The 20,781-nt window shown below is 42.4% G+C and overlaps 1 protein-coding gene across 1 annotated transcript in view; it reads left to right on the top strand.

Moving 5' to 3' along the window:
• LOC309406999 (VPS10 domain-containing receptor SorCS1-like) overlaps window positions 1-20,781 on the top strand; it is a gene marked incomplete at its 3' end in the record, with an annotated part of 303,428 nt that overhangs the window by 259,176 nt on the left and 23,471 nt on the right. The window contains exons 17-20 of the mRNA XM_082002391.1: window positions 985-1,098; window positions 2,115-2,286; window positions 12,337-12,523; window positions 18,419-18,552. Of these exons, the coding sequence (XP_081858517.1) occupies window positions 985-1,098; window positions 2,115-2,286; window positions 12,337-12,523; window positions 18,419-18,552 (607 nt within the window). The remainder of the gene's footprint in view (window positions 1-984; window positions 1,099-2,114; window positions 2,287-12,336; window positions 12,524-18,418; window positions 18,553-20,781) is intronic.

Raw genomic sequence — 20,781 nt, 5'->3', positions numbered from 1 at the left:
ATTAAAGATAATAAGCAAAAAAGTGCTTTGCAAAGAAGTGCCATTTTAAGATCAAGGATCATGTTGTAACTGGAATATTGGAATGGAGTTGGTGGACTCTGTATAGCAGTTCTTAGAAATGGCATCCCATTAACTTCTCCATTATGGGCTATGGAGACAGCTTAGTAAAAAGTGTAAGAATGATTTTCCAACCAAACAGTCCTCATTACTCAATGGCTGCAGAGTAGAAACACATGTGAAGAGAATACTGATTAAAGAGGTTTCTTGCTTGTTTATTTGTTCCACAATAACAATTTTTACAGAGCCTTTATTTACCTGGAATCAAAAGCAATTTGAACTGTTGTTTATTTTTAGTGGAACCAAAGCAAATTTAGTCATAGCTAAACCCAAATTGGGAGAAAAGATTACAGTTTGACTCATTGTTTCAAACACATGATTTTTGGTAACATTTCCTCTTTCAAACAAAAATAGAATTCAAGATCACAGCCACCTTTTCCATTACCAAATATGCTGTTAATGCCTTCAGTTGAGAGCTCTCCCAGGGCTGTAAATTTTCCTCTACAGCTCATGTGATATAGTTTCCAAACACAATTAACTATTTAGCACTTCAGTTTTCTAAGATATGACTGAGATGGCAGTAATTGAACTTAGCTTAGATCTCTAGCTTTTATTATATTTGAGTTTAGAATTGAACCTGAGAAGCACCATTAGATTGTGGAGGGAGAAGAGATAATGCAGTAGCTCATGAACTACCTGGTCTTGTTCTGCTCGTTTATACTGGGACCTTATATGTAAGGTAAGTCTACCCCCCAAAGAAAAGCTAGAGTAGGTTGAAGAATCTTTTGTTGTATTAATAAAAAAATCAGAAATCCTAGTAAACAGATTGAGGAAAATAAAAACTTGCATCAATAGTAGAAAGTATGAGCTAGTACCTGTATTTGTTCTTGGGTTTTTATGTGACTGTTTCTTTTAATGCTAAAACAGTGATTATGGATATGAACGTCACAGCAATGGGCAGTGTTTACCAGCATTTTGGTATAACCCATCTTCCTTGTCGAAAGACTGTAGCCTTGGGCAGAGTTATCTCAACAGCACTGGGTAAGTGGCACACCAGACTTTATTTAGCTAAAGCATCCTTATGGACTTTAACCCAATGACAACTACAGATTGTATTTACTATAGGTGTCTCAAAGCTGGCTAAAGCCCCTGGGACCTCTTCTTCACTGAGTTTGTTAGGGTGCACAGTCTGGCACTCCAGATCTCCATCATGTATGGTCCAGACTTTTCACTAAAAAATGATGCCTTAAAGAAACCTGGGGGGAAAGCTGTAAGGCAAAGGCCAAGTCATTAAAGTCTCTGAAAAGACTCTTCTTAAAATCATGTGGGATCATATTGGGGCAGAAACGGTGGAAAACAAATTGGTGGAAACAGATCGAACTAATGTATATGTGAACTGAAGTAATAGGTGGGCAGCTAGTCTGAATGCTGATTATTCTTTGGCCCTCTTGGAAGTCAGTGGAAGATGTAGCTTAAGTTAAGATATAGACCTCAAATTTCATTTCTGATGCAAGTGATTAAAACAAAGGAACCCAAGCTCCGTTTTGGCATTTTGTACACTCAAAGATAGGCAGAATTTGCTTTTTTCTTCAACTCTTATTTTTGCAGCTCTTGAGGGCTGCACCTTTAGAGGGAGTTGCCTCACAACTGATGAGAAGTGGAGAGCATGTGAGAAAAGCTGTTAAACTATGTATAAGAGTATAATAATTGAATACAATTCCATACTGTATGTGCATATAATTTATTTATAACTTTATAGTTATTTAATATGTAACATAGACCATCATATAATTTTATGTTTTAGGCAATTTATTAATATGTGGTATATAGGTGTGCTATGCAGGAAAAATACTACATGCTATTAACAACAGTATTAACTACTTGTCTGTTAGACACAAGGAATGCTTGGCTGAAACAAATGTTAAAATATGTTTGGGAATCTGCTTTCTTCCAATCTCTTTAGTCTAAAGAAACCTCAAAAATGCCTCCCTGTTCCCAGTTAACCCTGTTATGTTCTCTGTCAGCATCTTGCACAGATTTCTCTTTTTCCTTTGCAGATACCGGAAAGTTGTTTCTAACAACTGCACGGATGGTGTGAGAGAACGGTACACAGCAAAACCACAGCAATGTCCTGGCAAAGCCCCCCAGGGCCTTCGCATAATCACATCTGATGGCAAACTGACAGCTGAGCAAGGACACAATGTCACTTTCTTGGTGCAGCTGGAAGAGGTAGGCTCTATTTTTATGTTGCATCCCAGGTCCCATGGGTGTATTTAAGTCTGATTCATGCTAGACAAAGTTTGTAAAGTGGTGAAAAGGTAAACCAAGAGAGATAAAAGGATAAAGTCAGTCCACTCCACCATGTAGCTGGGATGGAGTATCCTCAAAAAGGATGATGTGTGGAGATGATGAGACTGAACGTGTATTGTGTTGTGTAGGGTAATGGCTGGGAGAAGTTGATGAAAACTGGGAACTGGTTTGGGAATTTCAAAGTAGAACTGGAGAGTGCAGGTTTGAATCCTAATCCCCAGCCTTACCTGTGCTTTTGACGTCTTGCTGTGTTTGAAATTGAATTTCCACTTTTACTTGCCACTGACGTTCAACCAAACATGGCTAAAAGTACATATGCAGATCTGTTTAGGCGTTTGTGTATGAAATCTCAAGATGTCGTCAGCAGCATTAAGTCTGGAATTAATTGCAAATGTGAAGCTGATTCAGACTCTGATCAGAGCCTGTGTTTTTGTTACATCTGTAACTTAACTTGGTATTTCACTTGTTCTGTTCCCTCCATTTCTGAATCCTTAGAAAAAATATTTAAAATCTTTTTGCCTGTTTTTATTCCTCAGCAGTTCTTTATCTATGTTTAATTGTAGGCTCCCAAATAGTAATATTCACAAAGTAACTATTTTCTCTTCTTCCCTAATGCAGTTTGATTTATTTAAACTTCTACCCTTTTTCCTGTATAGCTGGTCAATAAATCCTAAAACAGCTATGCTTTTACACTGGGCAAAATGTACATCCCTTTACAGCTTAGAGTGTTCATGGAAATTACTTCTGACTCTCTCCATAGTAAATGTCATCTGTAGTGCGGAAAGAGAAATGAGGATGACCTCTGGAGTTGAGTTTTGTAGGGTGTGTGTTAGGGTTTTTACATATCTATTATTGATGCTTTTCCCAGCCAACAGATGTCTGGATTTGTAAAGGCAATAACATATAATAAATCATATCTAACATGAGGCAGGTGTTTGACCTGAGTGTTCATTTTCTCCACAACGTAGGTCATTTTAGGATGAGAGGAAATGGCTTCAAGTTGCACCAGGGGAGGTTTAGATTAGACATTAAGAAAAATCTCTTTACAGAGAGAGTCAACGGTCAAGCATTGGAACAGGCTGCCCAGGGAGGTGGTGGAGTCACCATCATTGGAAGTGTTCAAAAAACGTGTGGATGTGGCACTTCAGGACATGGTTTAGTGGGCATGGTGTGTTGGGTTGGTGGTTGGACTTGATGATCTTAAAGGTCTTTTCCAACCTTAATTATTTTGTGATTCTGTGTCACCTTATTTCAGTAGTGACAGTCATACAACATTGCTACTGTAGATACTGTCATAACAGTATAAACATAATTTCATCTGGATAAATTATTGATTTCTGTGTTTAAAGATGAAGAATAAAAAGTCTAAAACAAGTTTCAAAGTCTTCAGGCTTTTAAAAAATAATTAAAAATAATCAAGAAAGGTGGACCTCCCCAAAAAAGTGTTCATTGCATCTCCTTTCTATTCTCAGCAAAGTTTTAAATCATATTGAGAGGAGGAGACAGGTAATCTGAGAAGTCACCAAACTGTCAAAAAACTATGCCAGTACTCAGAGGGAGAGCAATGTCCTGCTCTTGATTCTCTGAGCAGTTGAATTCACGTATCCTCTAAGAATGCACTGACCACTCTTTTATACAAGGATGTCCTGTGAATCTTTCTGTCTTTTCTGTTGATTCTGATCTTTTTTGATAACCCTGCTTCAGTATTCACCAGAGTCTGAAAGCAACACCTTCTCCATTAGGAGATGGAGTCTTTCTCATACTGTGTATCAGGGAGTACGTAAATTATGTTTTGGTGAGTGAGTTGGCTTCTGAGGAGATCCAAAGACGGGGCTTGCTTTCAGCCTATCTGGTAAGGAAGAGGTTACGAGTTGCTCTGAGCGCTAAAACAGTACTGATCAACCTCCAGCCTTTCTGATTACTCTGCCTGCTAGATGTGTCTTGAATTAACTGTTTCAGTAACAAAAATCACAGCACTCACTAGAAAAGTTAAACAACCCAGCAAAAGAACCACCACTCTTTTATAGAATAGATATTGATTTCACAGAATCACATAATAATTGAGGTTGAAAGGGATGTCTGAAGACTATTTAGTCCAACCCCACTTCTCAAAGGGAAGTTTCTTTCCCTTGCAAACAAGGCAGAAGTATCACAGAACAAGAACTTGCCATTTTCTGTTTAGTTCTGTCCTGCACAGGTATACAGCATAGTACAATCCAGGATGTTCCTCATCCACAAATCTGTACCACTCCATTTTTGCTAAAGAGAAGGCATCAGGCAAGTTAAAAAAGGCTGCATATGTCTTTGTATGCATGTGCTGTTTTTCCCAATGGCATATGAAGAAAGTGTGTCCTATTCAACCCTTGCCCCCTGGAGTGGTGCTCAATATTTTTAAGTGCTTCACCCTGGTGCAGACTCTTCCTTTAGCCTGTGTCAGTTAATATCTTTTAGGATGGAAAAAGCAACGGCCTTTGTTTATGTTGTAGTCCCTTTGCAACTTAACATTTCCTGTATCCTTCTGAGGCAGTTTGTTTGACACCTTCAGATCTGAAGAGCTGTTCCATACACTGAAGCCTCCCAGCTCTCTTTTTTCATGCCTCTATTCCACTTGACCTGCAGGGGGAAAATAAAAAAAAAAAAAAAAGAAGCTGGTGAGCCAAGGTACAAGAGTTCATTTCAGATTTGCACTCCTGTTATCTTTCTAGGGTTTTCTGCTCCATCCATTTCAGACCTCGGTCTGAAAAGAAAAATGAACTGCAGAGGCAGGCTCACTGGAGGCCCTGAAAAGTCACTAGATCTCTGTAGTGGAGGGGTTTGCTAAGAGGGGAGTGAAGCAAATGGTGGCAGTAAAAAACTGTTTTCACTCAGGTGTGGGACTCAGGGGCAGGAACCACATTGCAAGGGTTTCTTGTAGAGCCTGCCTGTGCTTGTGGTGATGCTGAGAGCCAGGACAGTGTCATTCTGACAATGACACAATGTCAATAAAAGACATCTGAAGAGACAAACAAGGACAAGACATTCAGAAGTGTTCTGCTATTGAAGAAGACACAAAAGGAAAATAATCATTGATGTCCCTGCAAGTGAAGAGGGGGCAGGCACCAGAAACAGCAGTGCGTAGAGCATTGCTAATTTCTGAGAGCTGGGATTCTGGCCCAGTTTCTCTAACCCTGACTCACATAAAATTTTCCTGTGAAGCATTTACATCTGGCAGCATATAAATGTCATTAAAAGCAAAACTAACCAACAACTCATATTTAAGTGAGAATGCTTTCCAAAGTGGTCTAATTTTCCGGTAACTTTTTAGGATTTCTGTATGAATTCCTAAAAACTGTTTGCAAATTCACCTTGCACTTAGTATCTTTGGTCCTATTATTGGAAAGGTTTGTCCAGGTTAGTTCTTCTATTAATCTGTGTAGAATCATCTTGATATTCTTACTGGGTGACAACAGCCAGGAAGCATCAATATTTCCTTTTATACCTAGCATATATCCCATTGTACGAAGCATTATGGAAGTTTTCAATAAGCAGAGCACCATACTTAGGCTGGTAATTTTGCTCTTAAATTTCCATTGAGTTAAGGAGAATAGCAATAGCATCTCTGTCAATAAATTGCAACACAGGAGAAAACTACTTATGCTTAGAAGCAAGTCTTTTGGTTTTTGACTATTTGCTGCTGCTATTGCATGTTTGGATTAGACTAATCTGCGGGGAAAGCTCAATTGTTCCTACAGTTGAGGCCATAGGCTGGAATTCACGCAATCTGAACTCATTCTTGAACCACGCTTTGAGCTCTTTCTGCATGATCTTGAGTAAGAAACTTAACCTTTCTGGTTTTTTTATTCCTCATTTGAAAATACACCTTTGCTTTCTCCCTGATGCCCTCCATGCCTTTCATTTTTGTGCTTAATGCTCATAAGGGCAGACAACTCTCTCTCTTACTATGTGAATATACAAATGGAGCCCTGAATTTCCTAAAGACCACTATGGTTTTTTGTAACGACAATATTAATAAATGGCTGTACAAGGTATGCTGTGTCTCAGGTACATTTAATGACCTTGGGAACCTGCTGGGCTGGTCAACACCATTAGCATTTCCCACCTCAGCACTGTTGTTCGGTGCTATTCAGAATTCAACTCAGCTGAAGTCTCTGGAGATGAGCTTAGCACTAAGATTGTTTTGATTGTTGATGTACTCAAATTAAAGATGCAAAGCTAGTAGTACTTAAAAGCATAGTCTGTTTTTTTCCATTATATCCTACTGTGTTCCCTCTTTTGGTATCACAGGTTGGTTAGTAATGATCACAAAACCATGAAACCTTCATCCTAACTTTCAATGCACGTGCTGAATCATGGGTGTTTATCTTACTAACACCACCACATTCATGTTAATTACACACAGACGAAGGATCTGTCCACCCCCACCCCCCGTCATCTGAATTATAATTGCATTTTCTGTGTTACTGATGATGACAAGCTTGTTGGGAGAAATCAGAGCCTTTCATGCATTTTTAAATTCACTGCTGAAATTCCATGAAAATGTATGAAAGTTGACCTCGCCTTCATGATGACACACAGTACTACAGTCTTCTAATGCAACTCCAGTCACACAAGTTGAATTATTCTGCATAATCCCGAGGGGCTGTAATTATTGATTCCTGTGGAGCATAGAAGATCTAGTCCTGTAGAAAAAGCTCATAGCTGCATTGAGCTGGCACAGCTGGCAGTTAGAATAAATGATTTAATTAATACAATTAACTGTTTTGGTGTAGAAAAAGAAGCACATGTGAAAAGTATCAAGCTATTTGCTCTGATAAAAGACACATTTCTATTCAGTTTCTGATTTTAAAAAATTAAGGGCATCTCTCTGAAAGCAGGAATTTACACAGGAAAGCACATTTTTCAGTACTTGATCAAGCTGGGCTTGAATATCTGTTTAAAATTAAGCATATGATTTAAACAGACCTAGACTAAAGGTGTCCCATGTGTAGATATTCAGTTGCAATGGAAATATCTTTGATGGACATTTTCTGACGGTGATAGGAAAATCCCAAAGAGGGAAAAGGGTTAATCTAAAGAAAGGACAAAACATTAATCCATGAAGACAATCCAACAACAGCTGTGTCTGTCTCTTGTAAAGGATAATTAAATCAATTATCAACATCTGTAAGGAAGACACACAAGTTGGTGCGTAATTGAAGAGTTCAAAATTGAATGTGAAACATGGGAACCAAAATTAAAAGCCTTGAACTGTGTTTCATTGTGTTAATACTTCCATTTAGATACAAATACTGTAACTCAATAAGGAAAATTCATTATTACAACCTTCTGGGTAAGATTCAGATGAAGTGTTTGAGAGAGAATCCTGCTAGGTGGGTCTCACATCTCACACCAAAATACTAAGAGCTGCATAAAAGTTATCAAAATGTAAAAATATTGGTGCAAACTGTATGGGCTGTTTCTTGATATACGTAAGGCTAGAAGCGTCACAGAGTTTTTTGGAAGCATCCAGGTCTTGTGTACGCTCTAGACATTTGTTCTTCTGGCAAGATACAGGAAAAATGTTCATTTGGCTTGCAGGGGTGGGGAGGGGAAGGAGAGAGGGGAATCATTTGTTTATGCTTGGAAACCCCCTAGACATTTCATGAGAAAATCCCTCAGAAAACAGAAAAGTTCTGATTTACATTTTAGTATCAAAGATTGTATAGGTGAAGGGCATAATATAGGGCCTTGGGAAACTTGTTTTTAATTCCCAGGGCTTCTTTTCAAGCTAAAAGGAGTACTCGTGCTTAAAGTTCAGCATAAGTTAAAGTCTTTGACTTGGAATAAAGCCTTTATCAAGATTGCAGTGAACTCCTTCAGGTTGTATCCAAACTTGTGCATATTGCATATACCTAGCACAAGGTAAAAAAAATCCATCAAAAACGCTTTCATTTTTTCAGCTATTGTAATTGGCTGCTGACTAGCTTAGTGTGTTTAAAATACAGGAGCTGAATGCAGAGATATCACCACAAGCAGCCAACCTGCCAAATTTCTCCCCTAAAGCCTAAGAGCACTGGCATAAAAGACCTCTTACAATGAAGGCCAGAGAGGCTGCCCAAAGATAGCTTGGTGCTGATTGCATCCAAGTGCTGTGCTGTGGCTGCAGAAGTAATGGGGGGAGTTCTGTGTCTGCCTGAATCGAGTTAAAAGCTTCAGAAAACCCCTATCATGTAGTATTGGACTTGTCAAAATGACAAGGAGAAGCTGCAAAAAGCAACGGGAGAGATTTTTGCAAGATACATATATGCATCAAATTGTTGCAAAACAAAACTTCTCTTGCTAAAACAGCCACTTGCTCTGGAGAAGTGCCTGAGACACGGACAGCTGGAGTTGATGTACGTCAGATGTGGGCTATATGGAAATGTTTTGATCTTGGCTCATCTGCTTTATCCTCCTGTCTTATTCTGCCCATGCTCTTACTTGGCACAGATAAAACACTAGAACAAGTCAAAACACAGTCTCTTTGTTTTCCTGACTTTTTTTTCTCCCTTCCTAAACTAGAATTTTAAATGTCAGCTTTTCAAAATGTGGCATTTTCAGAGAACTGTTATAGCCTGGATCTTACTGAATGGAAAATGTATTTCCAGTTCAAAAGGTTTTAAAACAAAACAGGAAAGGCCAAGACACATGAAAAAGACTGGGGGAACAGCAGCGGAAGCTCTTCTCCAATTAGATTTTCAGTTGTCTCTGTCAGCATCTTTTCTTCCTAGGGAATTTGGAAGAAAAATTGAAGACTAAATTTTGCATGCCTTAGAAATGGTTCCCTTCCCTGGCAGCACCTGTAGACACCATGGGTTACATGGCTGTGGAGAAAATGAAGACGAGAGAAAAAACACTTATTAGAGCACAAAGTTTGACACTTGCAGAAACAGAGCTGTTCTAAAATGCTGTCACCCTTTTGATATTCTTCTGCTACCTCAAATATGCAGAGGAATATACATCAACCTGAAATATACTTCAACTCCATGACCTCAAATATACTCAGAGCTGATAAAGCTGGCAGGGTCACTATGGTGGTGCAGTTTTAACCATGCAAACAGCTTTTGTCCCAGCAGTGTGGCTTTACTGAAAGACGTTCGAATACATCGTCTCTTTCTTGGTAACAAAAGATGACTAAAATCCTAGTGATGATGGAGCTAGAGGGATTGGGAGAGTATCTAAGGGTACTTCAGAGATCTCTGTCTTTGGTCTGAGTCCAGCAGCATGATTGAGAGACTATATTCCCCCTCTGAAAGGAGTTCAGAGCTGAGAAGCTCTTGTATGCTCACTTCTGTCTGTGGAGGCATATCCCATTTGATGCCTTCTGTTGGCTCAGCCAAATGGTCAGGAGTGCCCAAGCCCCATGCATTATGTCTGAAGCTGCACATCTTTTTTCAAATAACTCAGCTCAACAAAGGACATAACTATGTACTTGATGATTGCCTGTGTTCCTAAAGGCTCTTCGTGAGGAATGATCCTCCGTGTAACACAGGTAGGAGTCCTTGCCTCTGTGATTTGTGTCTCAAAAAGAACATAAGCAGGTTAAATTTCTAGTAAAGCATCCAATGGAGAATTTGCTAAGAGCTTTGCTTAGTAGTTTGCATTGCCCAAGCACCTTTCTCAGGTTTGACAATACGTCATTGAAAACTCCAGACGTTACCAAGTTAATTACTAAGAGAAACTTAGTTAATAACTACCCAAGGGCAACCTGGAGCTGGATTAACATGCAAGATCCCCACTTTTCTTTCTAAAAGGATATTCAGGTTGGCCTTCTCACTAATGTCTCAGCACCTCAGGGTTCCTTTGCTCTTGCTGGTGCTCTCAAGGGGAGAACAGGGAATTGCTGTCTGTACCTTCAAGACACCAGGAGGGAAATGGCATTAGATATCTGTATGAATCTATATAGATTCATACAGACATAGACATGTGCCTCTGTCAAGGGATGTCTTTCCCCTACCACACTTGAGTCTGGGATCCTTGAGAACAGAGCCACACAGTTATTTTTGTCTCATCCATTTGGAAGCAACTGAACTTCCAGCAGGGTGCCAGGGCAGTGTAACACCTTCAGCCTGTGAAAGGGAGCATCTGGGAAAATTTGTCTTCGTTGCCATCCCCGGGTATAGCTCTGCTCCTCCTGCTTTTAGCCTTCACTATTTCTGCCTTCACAAGTTATAAAAAGACTGAGAAAACATGAGGAATGTAAAGCTTATGTTACAATTCCCTCCCACACTCACACGCACGTTTCCCTTTCTGATGTGGAATCCTGCCTGACGCCAACCATTTACATGGGTACCTTTCATTCCAGTTGGGCATCCAGCAGACTGTTTCTCTCTCAAGGGAAAAGAACAACAACAACAACAGCCAAAAAAGGAAAAGTAAACCAAACCAAAGTAAATTAAATGTCCTTTCAGCCAATTTTATGAACTGCCCTCAGCTATTAATTTACCGGCATTCTTCCAGACAGTGGCAGCTGCTTCAGCGCACCAGGCTGTGGAGCGAGCTGCTCCATGGCAACAGCCAGCAGGCGTGAACATACCCAGCATAAGCATCATGCAGGGCCACTGAGGGGGACTTTCAAAAGGAGCAAGAATGCTCAAAGTTAAGGTACTGCATCTTACCTGAAAGGGAGAGGATCTCCAGAGGCCACAGTTGTTATATAGGTCAGTGTAGGCTGTGTAACTATCTGGCTGTCAGAAACTGCCCTTACTATAGGCATACCACTGCCTCGTGACATGAGAAATCTTACAGGTGATTCTAGTTTTTAAGACATAAGTCAAAGTGTTTTTTTGTATACAAGCATGATTCATTTCTCCATCTTTTAAAAAGGCTCGCAACAAAAAAATTGCTCTTCGTCTGTTAAAGCAGAATAAGGAAATTGCATCACTCTGCTCTTTTGGGTTTTTAAAAGCCTTTTAGGGCTGGATGACTCTGATGTTGAGTTTGACGAAGCTGCATACACCAGGCTGGAATTCAGTTTCAGGAGTGGAAGATTAAAACCTGTTTTAAGATTGTTTCACTTTAGCAGATCCCTGTTCTGGTATGGAGTATACAGATCCCTGATATCCTTGGCTTTTGGTTTGTGGTGGAGGTTTTTGTTTGGGTTTTTTTTGTTTCTCAGCTGTGATTTTTATTTATCGGAATTTATTGTAACAATTCTGAAATGTGCAAGATTAACAGCCCAGGACACAAATGTCACAAAGTGGCAGTCTGAGTTATACCAGAAACCCTCTCTGCTGGGGTTATTTCTAGAGAGGAGGAGAACTTAATCAGCTCTGTCAATTCATTAGCCCTTCCCTTCTGAGGCAGGCACAAAGGGTCCCACATAGTGTCAGTACTGTTGGTAGCTGTTCTGAAATAAATACAAGTCCAGCTCGTTTTAAATCAGGCCACTGAGCAAGTCATAAACTGCTGTAAACTGTCGTTATCATGTGAGGCTGAAGCGGTTCTTTTGACACCCCACGACTTTGATATACTTGACCTTTCCCTGAGGACTTCTCAATTTTATCTTTCTGCTTTTTATGGTTTTAAAATACAGAAGATCACGATGTGGGTTGTTCCAAACACTCCTGAGGCAATCTCAATAGCCACTGATGTCCTGAGCCCTTGCTGAGACGACCACCATTCCACTCCACAGCCCTGCTCTTCACTATAAGGAAACCCAGGGGAAGGAACCAGTATATTTTCCAGAAGGTCCCCTAGTCCCCTGGTCATTAGTAAAGCAGGGCTACTGCTCACACCTTGGAGGATACCTCCTTCACAGTGCAGCTGAGTCAGCCTCGAGAGGGGGGTCACTTTCCACTGACATTGAGCAAGTTGAAGTGACCACCTTCCCTCTGGTAACATCAGACCTTGTGACTATCCTCCAGTTGTGGTCTAGATCACCTCACTGCTCCAATCTTTCTCAAAAAAAACAGAGTCTCTTCTGACCCTTTCTTTTTTCTATGACCACAGGGAGACCTCCAGAGATCCCTCATTCAGGTGGATTTTGGAGACGGCATCGCTGTGTCATATGCCAATCTCAGCTCAACAGAAGATGGAATCAAGCACATCTACCAGAATGTAGGCATATTCCGAGTGACTGTGCTGGTAGAAAACAGCCTGGGATCTGACAACGCTGTCCTCTACCTGCATGTAACGTGTATGTATGTTCATACTAGTTGTTAGCTTCTGTCATTCTTTCAAAAATTATTACTTGTCCTTAGAAATGACATTTGGGTCTTTGCAGCTGAGAGCAGAGTGATGGGATATGATGAGTGTTTGTCTGTCCTCCAGCAGAGGACTCCAGGCTGAGAGCAGCCACAGGCAATAGTGACATAGCTTTTAAAACCATGTTCAACCTCTAATTTGGGGTCTAATTTGGGACAGCAGAAAGGAGTGTCCAGCCCTTTCTGAAATGCACTTTCATTAGCATATTTACAGTTCCAGAAAAAAAGGACATCGAGGATTTTTAATCCCTTTTAAAAGCTTTGACTTCTACTTTGTACATGTGTTTTTTTTCCTGTAATAAAATACAACCACATCTGGGATGGAAACCAGTGCATTTCAGTCTTTCTGTTGTCATAGGAACCAAAATCTTGGTGTTAGAGAATATTACAAGAAAAAATATTATCTTCACATTGCTCTTCTGCTGTTCTTTTTAACCTTATTATACTTCATCTGTCTCTGGTTTACAATTGAAATGTTTCCTAAGTCCTTGCATAAAACCAGCAATGTATTCTTTCATATTTATTCTAGTGTGTGTTTATGAACCCAAAGGGTCAAGCTATTACTGAAATTTTGTAATATCCCTGATGAATTTTGTTTGGGGCCATCATTTTCTTTATACAGTGGGGTGCTTTTTGTTGATTATTTATGTTCTTAGCTGTGTGCCTCTGTGCCAGATTTACTGAAAAAATAGAAATTCCAAAACTCAAAGTTACCAAATTAACTCCACATATTCTCTAGATAATTTAGCACAATTCATATACTTGAGCTCTAGTTTTGGAGTTCCTTCATGCAGCATGAAAGCAGCTGCCTCTTCAGGGGGAGAGGGCAGCTCTTTAATGGTGCACCATCATATTAACAGATGGGAGCAGTGGGAGGTATAGCTGTTGGAGATAGAAGGTTTATGAGGGAGCACTAGAGAAGCGGGAGCAAATATCTCCCGGTATGCCTCCCTTCAAAAAAACCTTTGGTTCATGACCATAGTGCACCATTTATGATTCCCTAACCTGATAGATCCTGGTTTGTGGCAAACTTTTATGTCACATAATCCTTCAGCACACCACATGTTTGAAGAATGCCTTGCAAAAATAACCGTACTTGTAAATTAGCTTATTGTGAAGTTTGGGGTTTTGATTTGAGGGCTTAGTCTGTATCACTTCTGTGCTGAGGCACTGGTGCATCAAGGAAAATTCTCAGCTTTTAGACAGCTACTGATTTTATTTTTTTTTTTTTTTAGTTATTTAAATATCACCCTAAGTAGGGTAGAGAAAAGGACCTCTACTCAAATAGACATTTATACATTTTTGAGTAATTTCTTTGCTTCTGGAGTCATATTCCAGTTTGCCTCCCTGTGTGTGCTTGGGTAATTATCACGGGAGCTACTGCAGGCTCTGAATGCAGAAATCCCTCTCCCACTGCTGCTGGTTATGGAAGTCAGCTCAACAGGAGCCGTGGTCTTTTTTTTTTTTTTTTTTCTTTTTTTACTCTTTGTAAAGGTCACTGGAAACAAACAGAGAAGTGTTTTGGTGGTTGATATTTCGCAGGAGGTTCTGACAGCCTCATGTGAGCTGCTTTTGTAATCATCTGCTGTTTGACAAGAGACGATTCCGTGAGGACCATTGCACACCCTCAGCCTGCCTGCAAAGTAATGAGGCTACATGAAACAACAACTGCTTTCTCACGCAACAACAACAAAATGGAAGGAAAAGGCAGATGTCCAGCCTTCACTCTCACTCATAGCGGCTCTCTGACTTATAGCTGTTTTAATCCATTTTCTTGGGACATTGAGGGCTTAAGAACCATTTGATTGTTTTAGCAATACAAGAAAGAAACAATATTCAGATGCGTTCATGTGACTTAGCAGCTGATAGCATATGTTTCTGTGTTGTGTGTAGGTAAGGCCAGCATGGCACTTAAGTGCTGCATGATCATTGCAGCCAGGCCCAGATTATGCGTGCCTCACCTCCTGGAGAAGTGACAGCTCTAAGGGACATGTCTCGCCTTTCTCTACATGACAAGAATTAGGGACTTCAAAACAGGTTGCAGACCGAGCATGGTGCCACTCAGACTAGCAATAGATTTGCTGAGGACAGAGATGTACAATAAATCCAGCCCACTCCAGATGGGAGACCCAACCCAGATCCCCAAAATCTTCTAAATCCTATTTAAACGCTTGCATTGCCACTCGGCTCTCTGCTGAGCGTTCTGCTTGGGGTGTATGAGCTTGGCCTTTGGGGAGTTTTGTAAAAACATCTGTCCTTACAATAGACCCACATTACCGTATAGCTAAGATCCCCAGAAAAGCAGCGTACAGCCTGAATATCTGGAGAGTTTTAGGAAGAGCTAAGTGGGTGACCCCATGTTACAGGGTTGATTTACACGGGTGTGTGCAGCCAGGTCTGGGCCTTTCAACACCCTTCCCTACCTGTGCCCAGCAGCCTTGCTGAGGGGAGAACTGCAGGCTTTGAACCACGGTGCTCCTGACCTCGAAGACCAGAGTGAAGCCTCCACCCAGTGCCCTCCTCACCCTGCTGCGGCCGTGGGGCCAGCGCACAGCAGCAGTGCCTTTGCTGCAGTGGGTCCAGGGATCCAGAAATGCAGGTTATTGTGAGGCAGGAGCATTTTGGGGTGTATGGAAAGTAAATTGCATATAAACTGCTTCTCCAGCCAACAGTCTGTCTCTGAATTGTCCTGACAGGTCAAAAATTTCCTCTGAAAAGTCAGTTATGCATTTGTCTGGATGCTGCAGAGTAACATCACCTGCCTAAGTGAACCTTTTGGAAAACTTCTCCCTTTCTCTTCTCTAGGACTTGTACACAGGTTGTTTTTTCCTGGAGCAGGTGAAGGTCTGTAGTCTCCATGGCCCTGCGTGAAGCTCAGAAATTAATTCTCTTGAATTCTCTTCAGACTTATCTGGGAGAAAGCAGTCTTCTACCAAGCTAAGGGCCTATCCAGAGTGTGCTATCCCCATCTGCTGGCCAGATAACAGTTCAGCATTTCAGCCACTGACTCATCAGCTACGTGCACAGAAACACTCGGGTGGAATTGGCTTGCTTGAGCCATTCTTTCATGTTCTTTCCTAGCTGGCATATGGTGGAAGACCAAGGAGGTGCTGGGCACTCTCTGCAGTGCAAGATCATTTGAGATGTATTCAGAGCAGCTATGCAGTTATGGTGGACTGTATTAGACTTTACATGGGCTCTGTTGTCACTCCTGTCACCGCATCCAGTGTTCAGAAAGTTATTCCTTTAGAGGGCTGTGCTGACATTGGGCATTTGGCAAATATTCCAAAAGATATCAGAGCTGAAAAATATTTGGCCTGGGAAGCTGCTCTTTTTCAGGTCTCAGGGTCTTCCTGAGAGCAGTCAGGGCCCCATGATAGAAATGTGTCTGAGCAGGGAAATGCCATTAAAATCATCAGGGTGAAATTCTTGATTCTCATGAATTTTCAAGAAGATCATTGACTGCTTATTACAAAAGGAAAAATGAGCCATGATATGGCCTATAGCAGGCTTTGGTTAGTCTGATCATAGATAACTCTTAATTGGATTGTGTCAGGTTAAACAGCAGCTGTGTCTGCATCCCAGAGAAAGCTGCCTTTCAGTAATGAGTGAGGAACACTGGTCCTTGTTTATGCTGCCATTGTTTATACAGTCTGATTTGGGACAATTTTTCCACATATCTCTCTCTCTCTACCTGTGTGCTGTGTAGGGGTACAGAGTGCTTGCTCCGAATGTGTGGTGTTCCTTTAGGTTGAAAAGCAAGGTGTAAGTGGTGGTACATGTATGGGATATGTCCTGAAAAACTCTCTCATGAAATATATAAGATCCTCTAGCAATGTATCTCAACTCCGTATGGACAATGCAATCAATCCTCCCAAGCTGTGGTCTCTGCTTCACATCACTGGGGAGCTTGCAGATGCAGGACATGTAGATGTGGCCTTGTATTGGGTTTGCATAACAAGGTTTTGGTAGCAGGTGGCTTCTGTGCAAAGCTGCTAGAAGCTTCCCCTGTATCCCATAGAGCCAGTGCCAGCCGGCTCCGAGACGGACCCACTGCTGGCCAAAGCTGAGCCCATCAGCGATGGTGGTGGTGCCTCTGGGAGAACAGAGTTAAGAAGGGCAGGGAGGGCCGGGGGGGAACAGCTGCACAACAAGCTGCAGCCAGAGAGAGGAGTGAGAATATGAGAGAGGAGCAGCCCTGCAGCCCCCAGCCCAGAGCAGGAGGAGCAGGAGGGCTCCAGCCGCCAGAGCAGAGGGTCCCCGGTAGCCCCTGGGGAAGCCCACGGGGAGGCTGGCTGTGCCCCTGTGGCCATGGAGCTCCACGGGGGAGCAGATCTCCACCCGCACCCGGGGAGGGCCCCACGCCGGAGCAGGGGGATGCCCGAAGGAGGCCGTGACCCCGTGGGCAGCCCGCGCTGGGGCCGGCTCCTGGCAGGGCCTGTGGCCCCGTGGGGAGAGAGAGGAGCCCCGGCTGGAGCAGGGTTGCTGGCAGGACCTGGGACCCCGCCGGGGCCGGGCTGGAGCAGCCTGTTCCTGAAGGACGGCACCCGTGGGGGGGGCCAGGCTGGAGCAGTTGGTGAAGAACTGCAGCCCATGGGAAGGACTCACGTTGGAGAAGTTGGTGGAGGACCATCTCCCGTGGGAGGGACCCCACGCTGGAGCAGGGGCAGAGTGTGAGGAGTCCTCCTCCTGAGGAGGAAGGAGCGGCAGAGTCAACGTGCGATGAACTGACCACAACCCCCATTCCCCGTTCCCCTGTGCCACTGCGTAGATGTAGAGAGAATTGGGAGTGAAGTTAAGCCCTGGAAGAAGTTGGGAGGAGATATTTTAAAATTTGGGTTTATTTCTCATTATCCTACTCTGATTTGATTGGTAATAAATTAAACTAATTTCCTGACGTCAAGTCTGTTTTGCCCGTGACAGTAATTGGTAAATGATCTCCATTGTAAATGTAAAAGACCCACAGGCCTTTCTTTATATTTTCTCTCCCATGTCCAGCTGAGGAGGGGAGTGATGGAGCGGCTTCAGTGGGCACCTGGCATCCAGTCAGGGTCAACCCACCACAGGTCTCAATTTGTTTAAGAAACCCATGTTCCCATGTCACCTGGGGTTTCTTTATTTTTATTTCCCCGTCACTCTCAGGACAATTGCTTTGTTCTCAAAGTGAACAGTCAGAACACGTTTTAAAAAATAAACTGTAGGACAAGTTGTAACAACAAAGGCACATCTGTCTCCAGAAGATGGGAAATGTGTAACCCTGAGCATAATGTCACTTGTCGAATGAATTATGTTCTGTATATACTAAACAAATAGAAGAGTTTATTGAGGAAAAGGAGGGAGTATAAGGTAATATTAAAATGAAGGCACTCGGTGAATACTTGACTTCAGATAGCATTTCAGCTGATATAAGTAGATACACCACTGCTGAAGTTCACCAAACTATAGCAGTTTGCACCATCAGAGATGCTTCATGTCCACTGAAGCTATTTGTCCTGCACATTCTTATGTTTTCCTCGTGAAGGCTGTATTCACATAACAGGGCTCTGCCCTTATTGTTTAAGTTGTATGTAATGTCCCTGAATATATGCATTAGATGAGTCTCTCATGCAAGAGAGTTCAAGTTTTTCAGCTCCTGTTCTATGAGGAACAGGTTTAGGCCTGCCTCTCTACAAATGGCACCAAGCTGGAAACATTAACTGTCATCACACCCCACAGTGATTTGGAGGACTTCTCTCCCCTAAACCAATGGATATCCTCTGAGTTTCCTTCTCCCCCAGGTTGACATTTCAGATGGAGGGAGGACTCACCTGCTGCTTCTGTCTCTGCAGGCCCCTTGGAACATGTTCACTTATCTCTACCATTCGTCACTACAAAGAACAAGGAGGTCAATGCCACGGCAGTACTGTGGCCAAGCCAAGTGGGGACACTTACTTATGTCTGGTGGTTTGGGAACAACACAGAGGTTCGTATTCCGTATGGACTGAGATCAAAATAATCAAAACTCTGACTGAGGAGGGAGGGAGAGGGGGATCTGGGAATGCTTCTAAACAGAAGCATGCAAGAAAATTATAAACCAGACAGCAAAAGACAAATGGTCCTTTGACATACCAACATTGAAATGTAAGAACTGCTTTGTGTTTGTTGCTGCGACTTAGCTGTAAGGTCTATTGCTGTTTCATGGAAATTGCCAATAGCTTTCTCCCTGCATTTACATCCAGGTGGACATAGTGAACCAAAATCCAGAGGAATTTCTAGTGTGTTTTTCCTCACCCTCCCTTCTTCAGTAAGAAAAAACAAAACAAAAAACTTCAGACTTAGAGGTTTTGAGGATTTTTTTTAGGAAACTAACCTTTCAAACTGAAGCTGGTTTTATATGTGGAACTGACTTTACATAGCCCTAGAGCTTAAGCCTCATTTCTGTTGTGGCTAACAAGGGAAGAGACTGCCATAAGTTCTGTGCCTCCCCTTAAGTATGCTGAGCCCAGTCCTGAGCCCCCACACTCTATGCTAAACCACATATGCAAGAAAACCTTATTATCATGTCCTGCCAGTGGATAAAATGGTTCCCAACACCTCTGTGCCTCTAGGCTCTTCAGATACAAGAACAGCATGCACCACATTCTGCTGCCTGTATGCTTGCAGAGTTGGTAAATCTGCACATGCATTATAACTATTATTTCGTGTATCTTTGTGGCTGAAGTACCCAGAATTACTTTCTGGGGTGAGAGATTCTCATGGATTTTGTAGAGCCATGAGGGACCTTCAGCCACACATGTTTAGCTTCTGCATAATGCATGTCAGAGGGTTTCATCTGTACTTTCAGCTTTATTTAACTCTTTGTGATTCATCGTAGAATCATAGAATCTTTGGGTTGTAAGGAACCTTTAAAGGTCATCTAGTCCAACCACCCTGCCATGAGAAGGGACATCTTCAACTAGGTCGGGTTGCTCAGAGCCCCATCCAACCTGACCTGGAATGTTTCCAGGGATGGGGCATCTACCACCTCTCTGGGCAACCTGTGCCAGTGTTTCACCACCCTCATTGCAAAAAACTTCTTCCTTATACCTATTTGAAATCTGCCCTCATTTAGTTTAAAACCATTACCCCTTGTCCTATTGTATCAGGCCTGTCCCCATCTTTCTTATAAACTCCCATTAAGTACTGTCAGGCTGCAATAAGGTCTCCCTGGAGCCTTCTCTTCTCCAGGCTGAGTACGCCCAACTCTCTCAGCCTTTCTTCATAGGATAGGTGTTCCTCTGGTCATTTTTGTGGCCTCCTCTGGAGCCACTCCAACAGCTCCATGACTTTCCTGTGCTGAGGGCTCCAGAGCAGGACACAGTATTGCAGGTGGCGTCTCAGCAGAGTGGAGGAGAGGGACGGAATCACCTCCCTTGACCTGCTGGCCACACTTCTTTTGATGCAGCCCAGGACATAATTGACCTTTTGGGCTGCGAGCTCACTTTGCTGTCTTACATCCAGCTTTTCATCCACCAGCACCCTCAAGTCCTTCTCGGCAGGGCTACTCTTGATCCCTTCATCCCCCAGCCTGTATTGATACTGGGGGTTGCCCCGATCCAGGTGCAGAACTCTGCACTTGGCCTTGTTGAACCTCATGAGGTTCACACGGGCCCATTCCCTGAGCTTGTTCAGATCCCTCTCGATGGCATCTTGTCCCTCAGGCATGTCAGCCACACCACTCAGCTTGGTGTCGCCTGCAAACTTGATTAAGGTATAACCTGACTTCTTGTTGTTGTTTTGCATTAATAATTTCCCTCAGATGATGGAGAATTCACTGTTTCTCTTTCTTACCCTCTCTTCCAACTATTTCCCCACAGCTAATCATCCTGAGTGTTGACCACATACACTATGTTTGTAGTCTGAATTTACCTAGCTTCAGTTTCAAGCTGTTGGATCTTGTTATGCCTTTGTATGTAGATTAAAGAACTCTCTGTACTATCAGAAATCATTTCCCCCTAGAGGTACTTACAGGCTGTGATTGTCACCTTTTAACCTTCCCTCTGATCTGCTAAGCTCATAAGTGATCAGAGTTGGTCTAACTCTGTTTGCATTGAAGTGAGAGTTTTAGTACAGACTACAATGGGAGCAGAGTATGATTTCATACTGGGTGCTTTGAAGATCTCACCCAGAGTTCATTAATAAGTGAAAACGGAAGTTAGGGCAGAGACTGCTG

This window comes from Phaethon aethereus (genome assembly GCF_964289735.1).
Source record: "Phaethon aethereus genome assembly, chromosome: 7".
Taxonomy (NCBI): Eukaryota; Metazoa; Chordata; class Aves; order Phaethontiformes; family Phaethontidae; genus Phaethon; species Phaethon aethereus.
The sequence above is the reverse complement of the archived record's forward strand: the minus strand, read 5'-3'. Positions and strand labels throughout refer to the sequence as shown.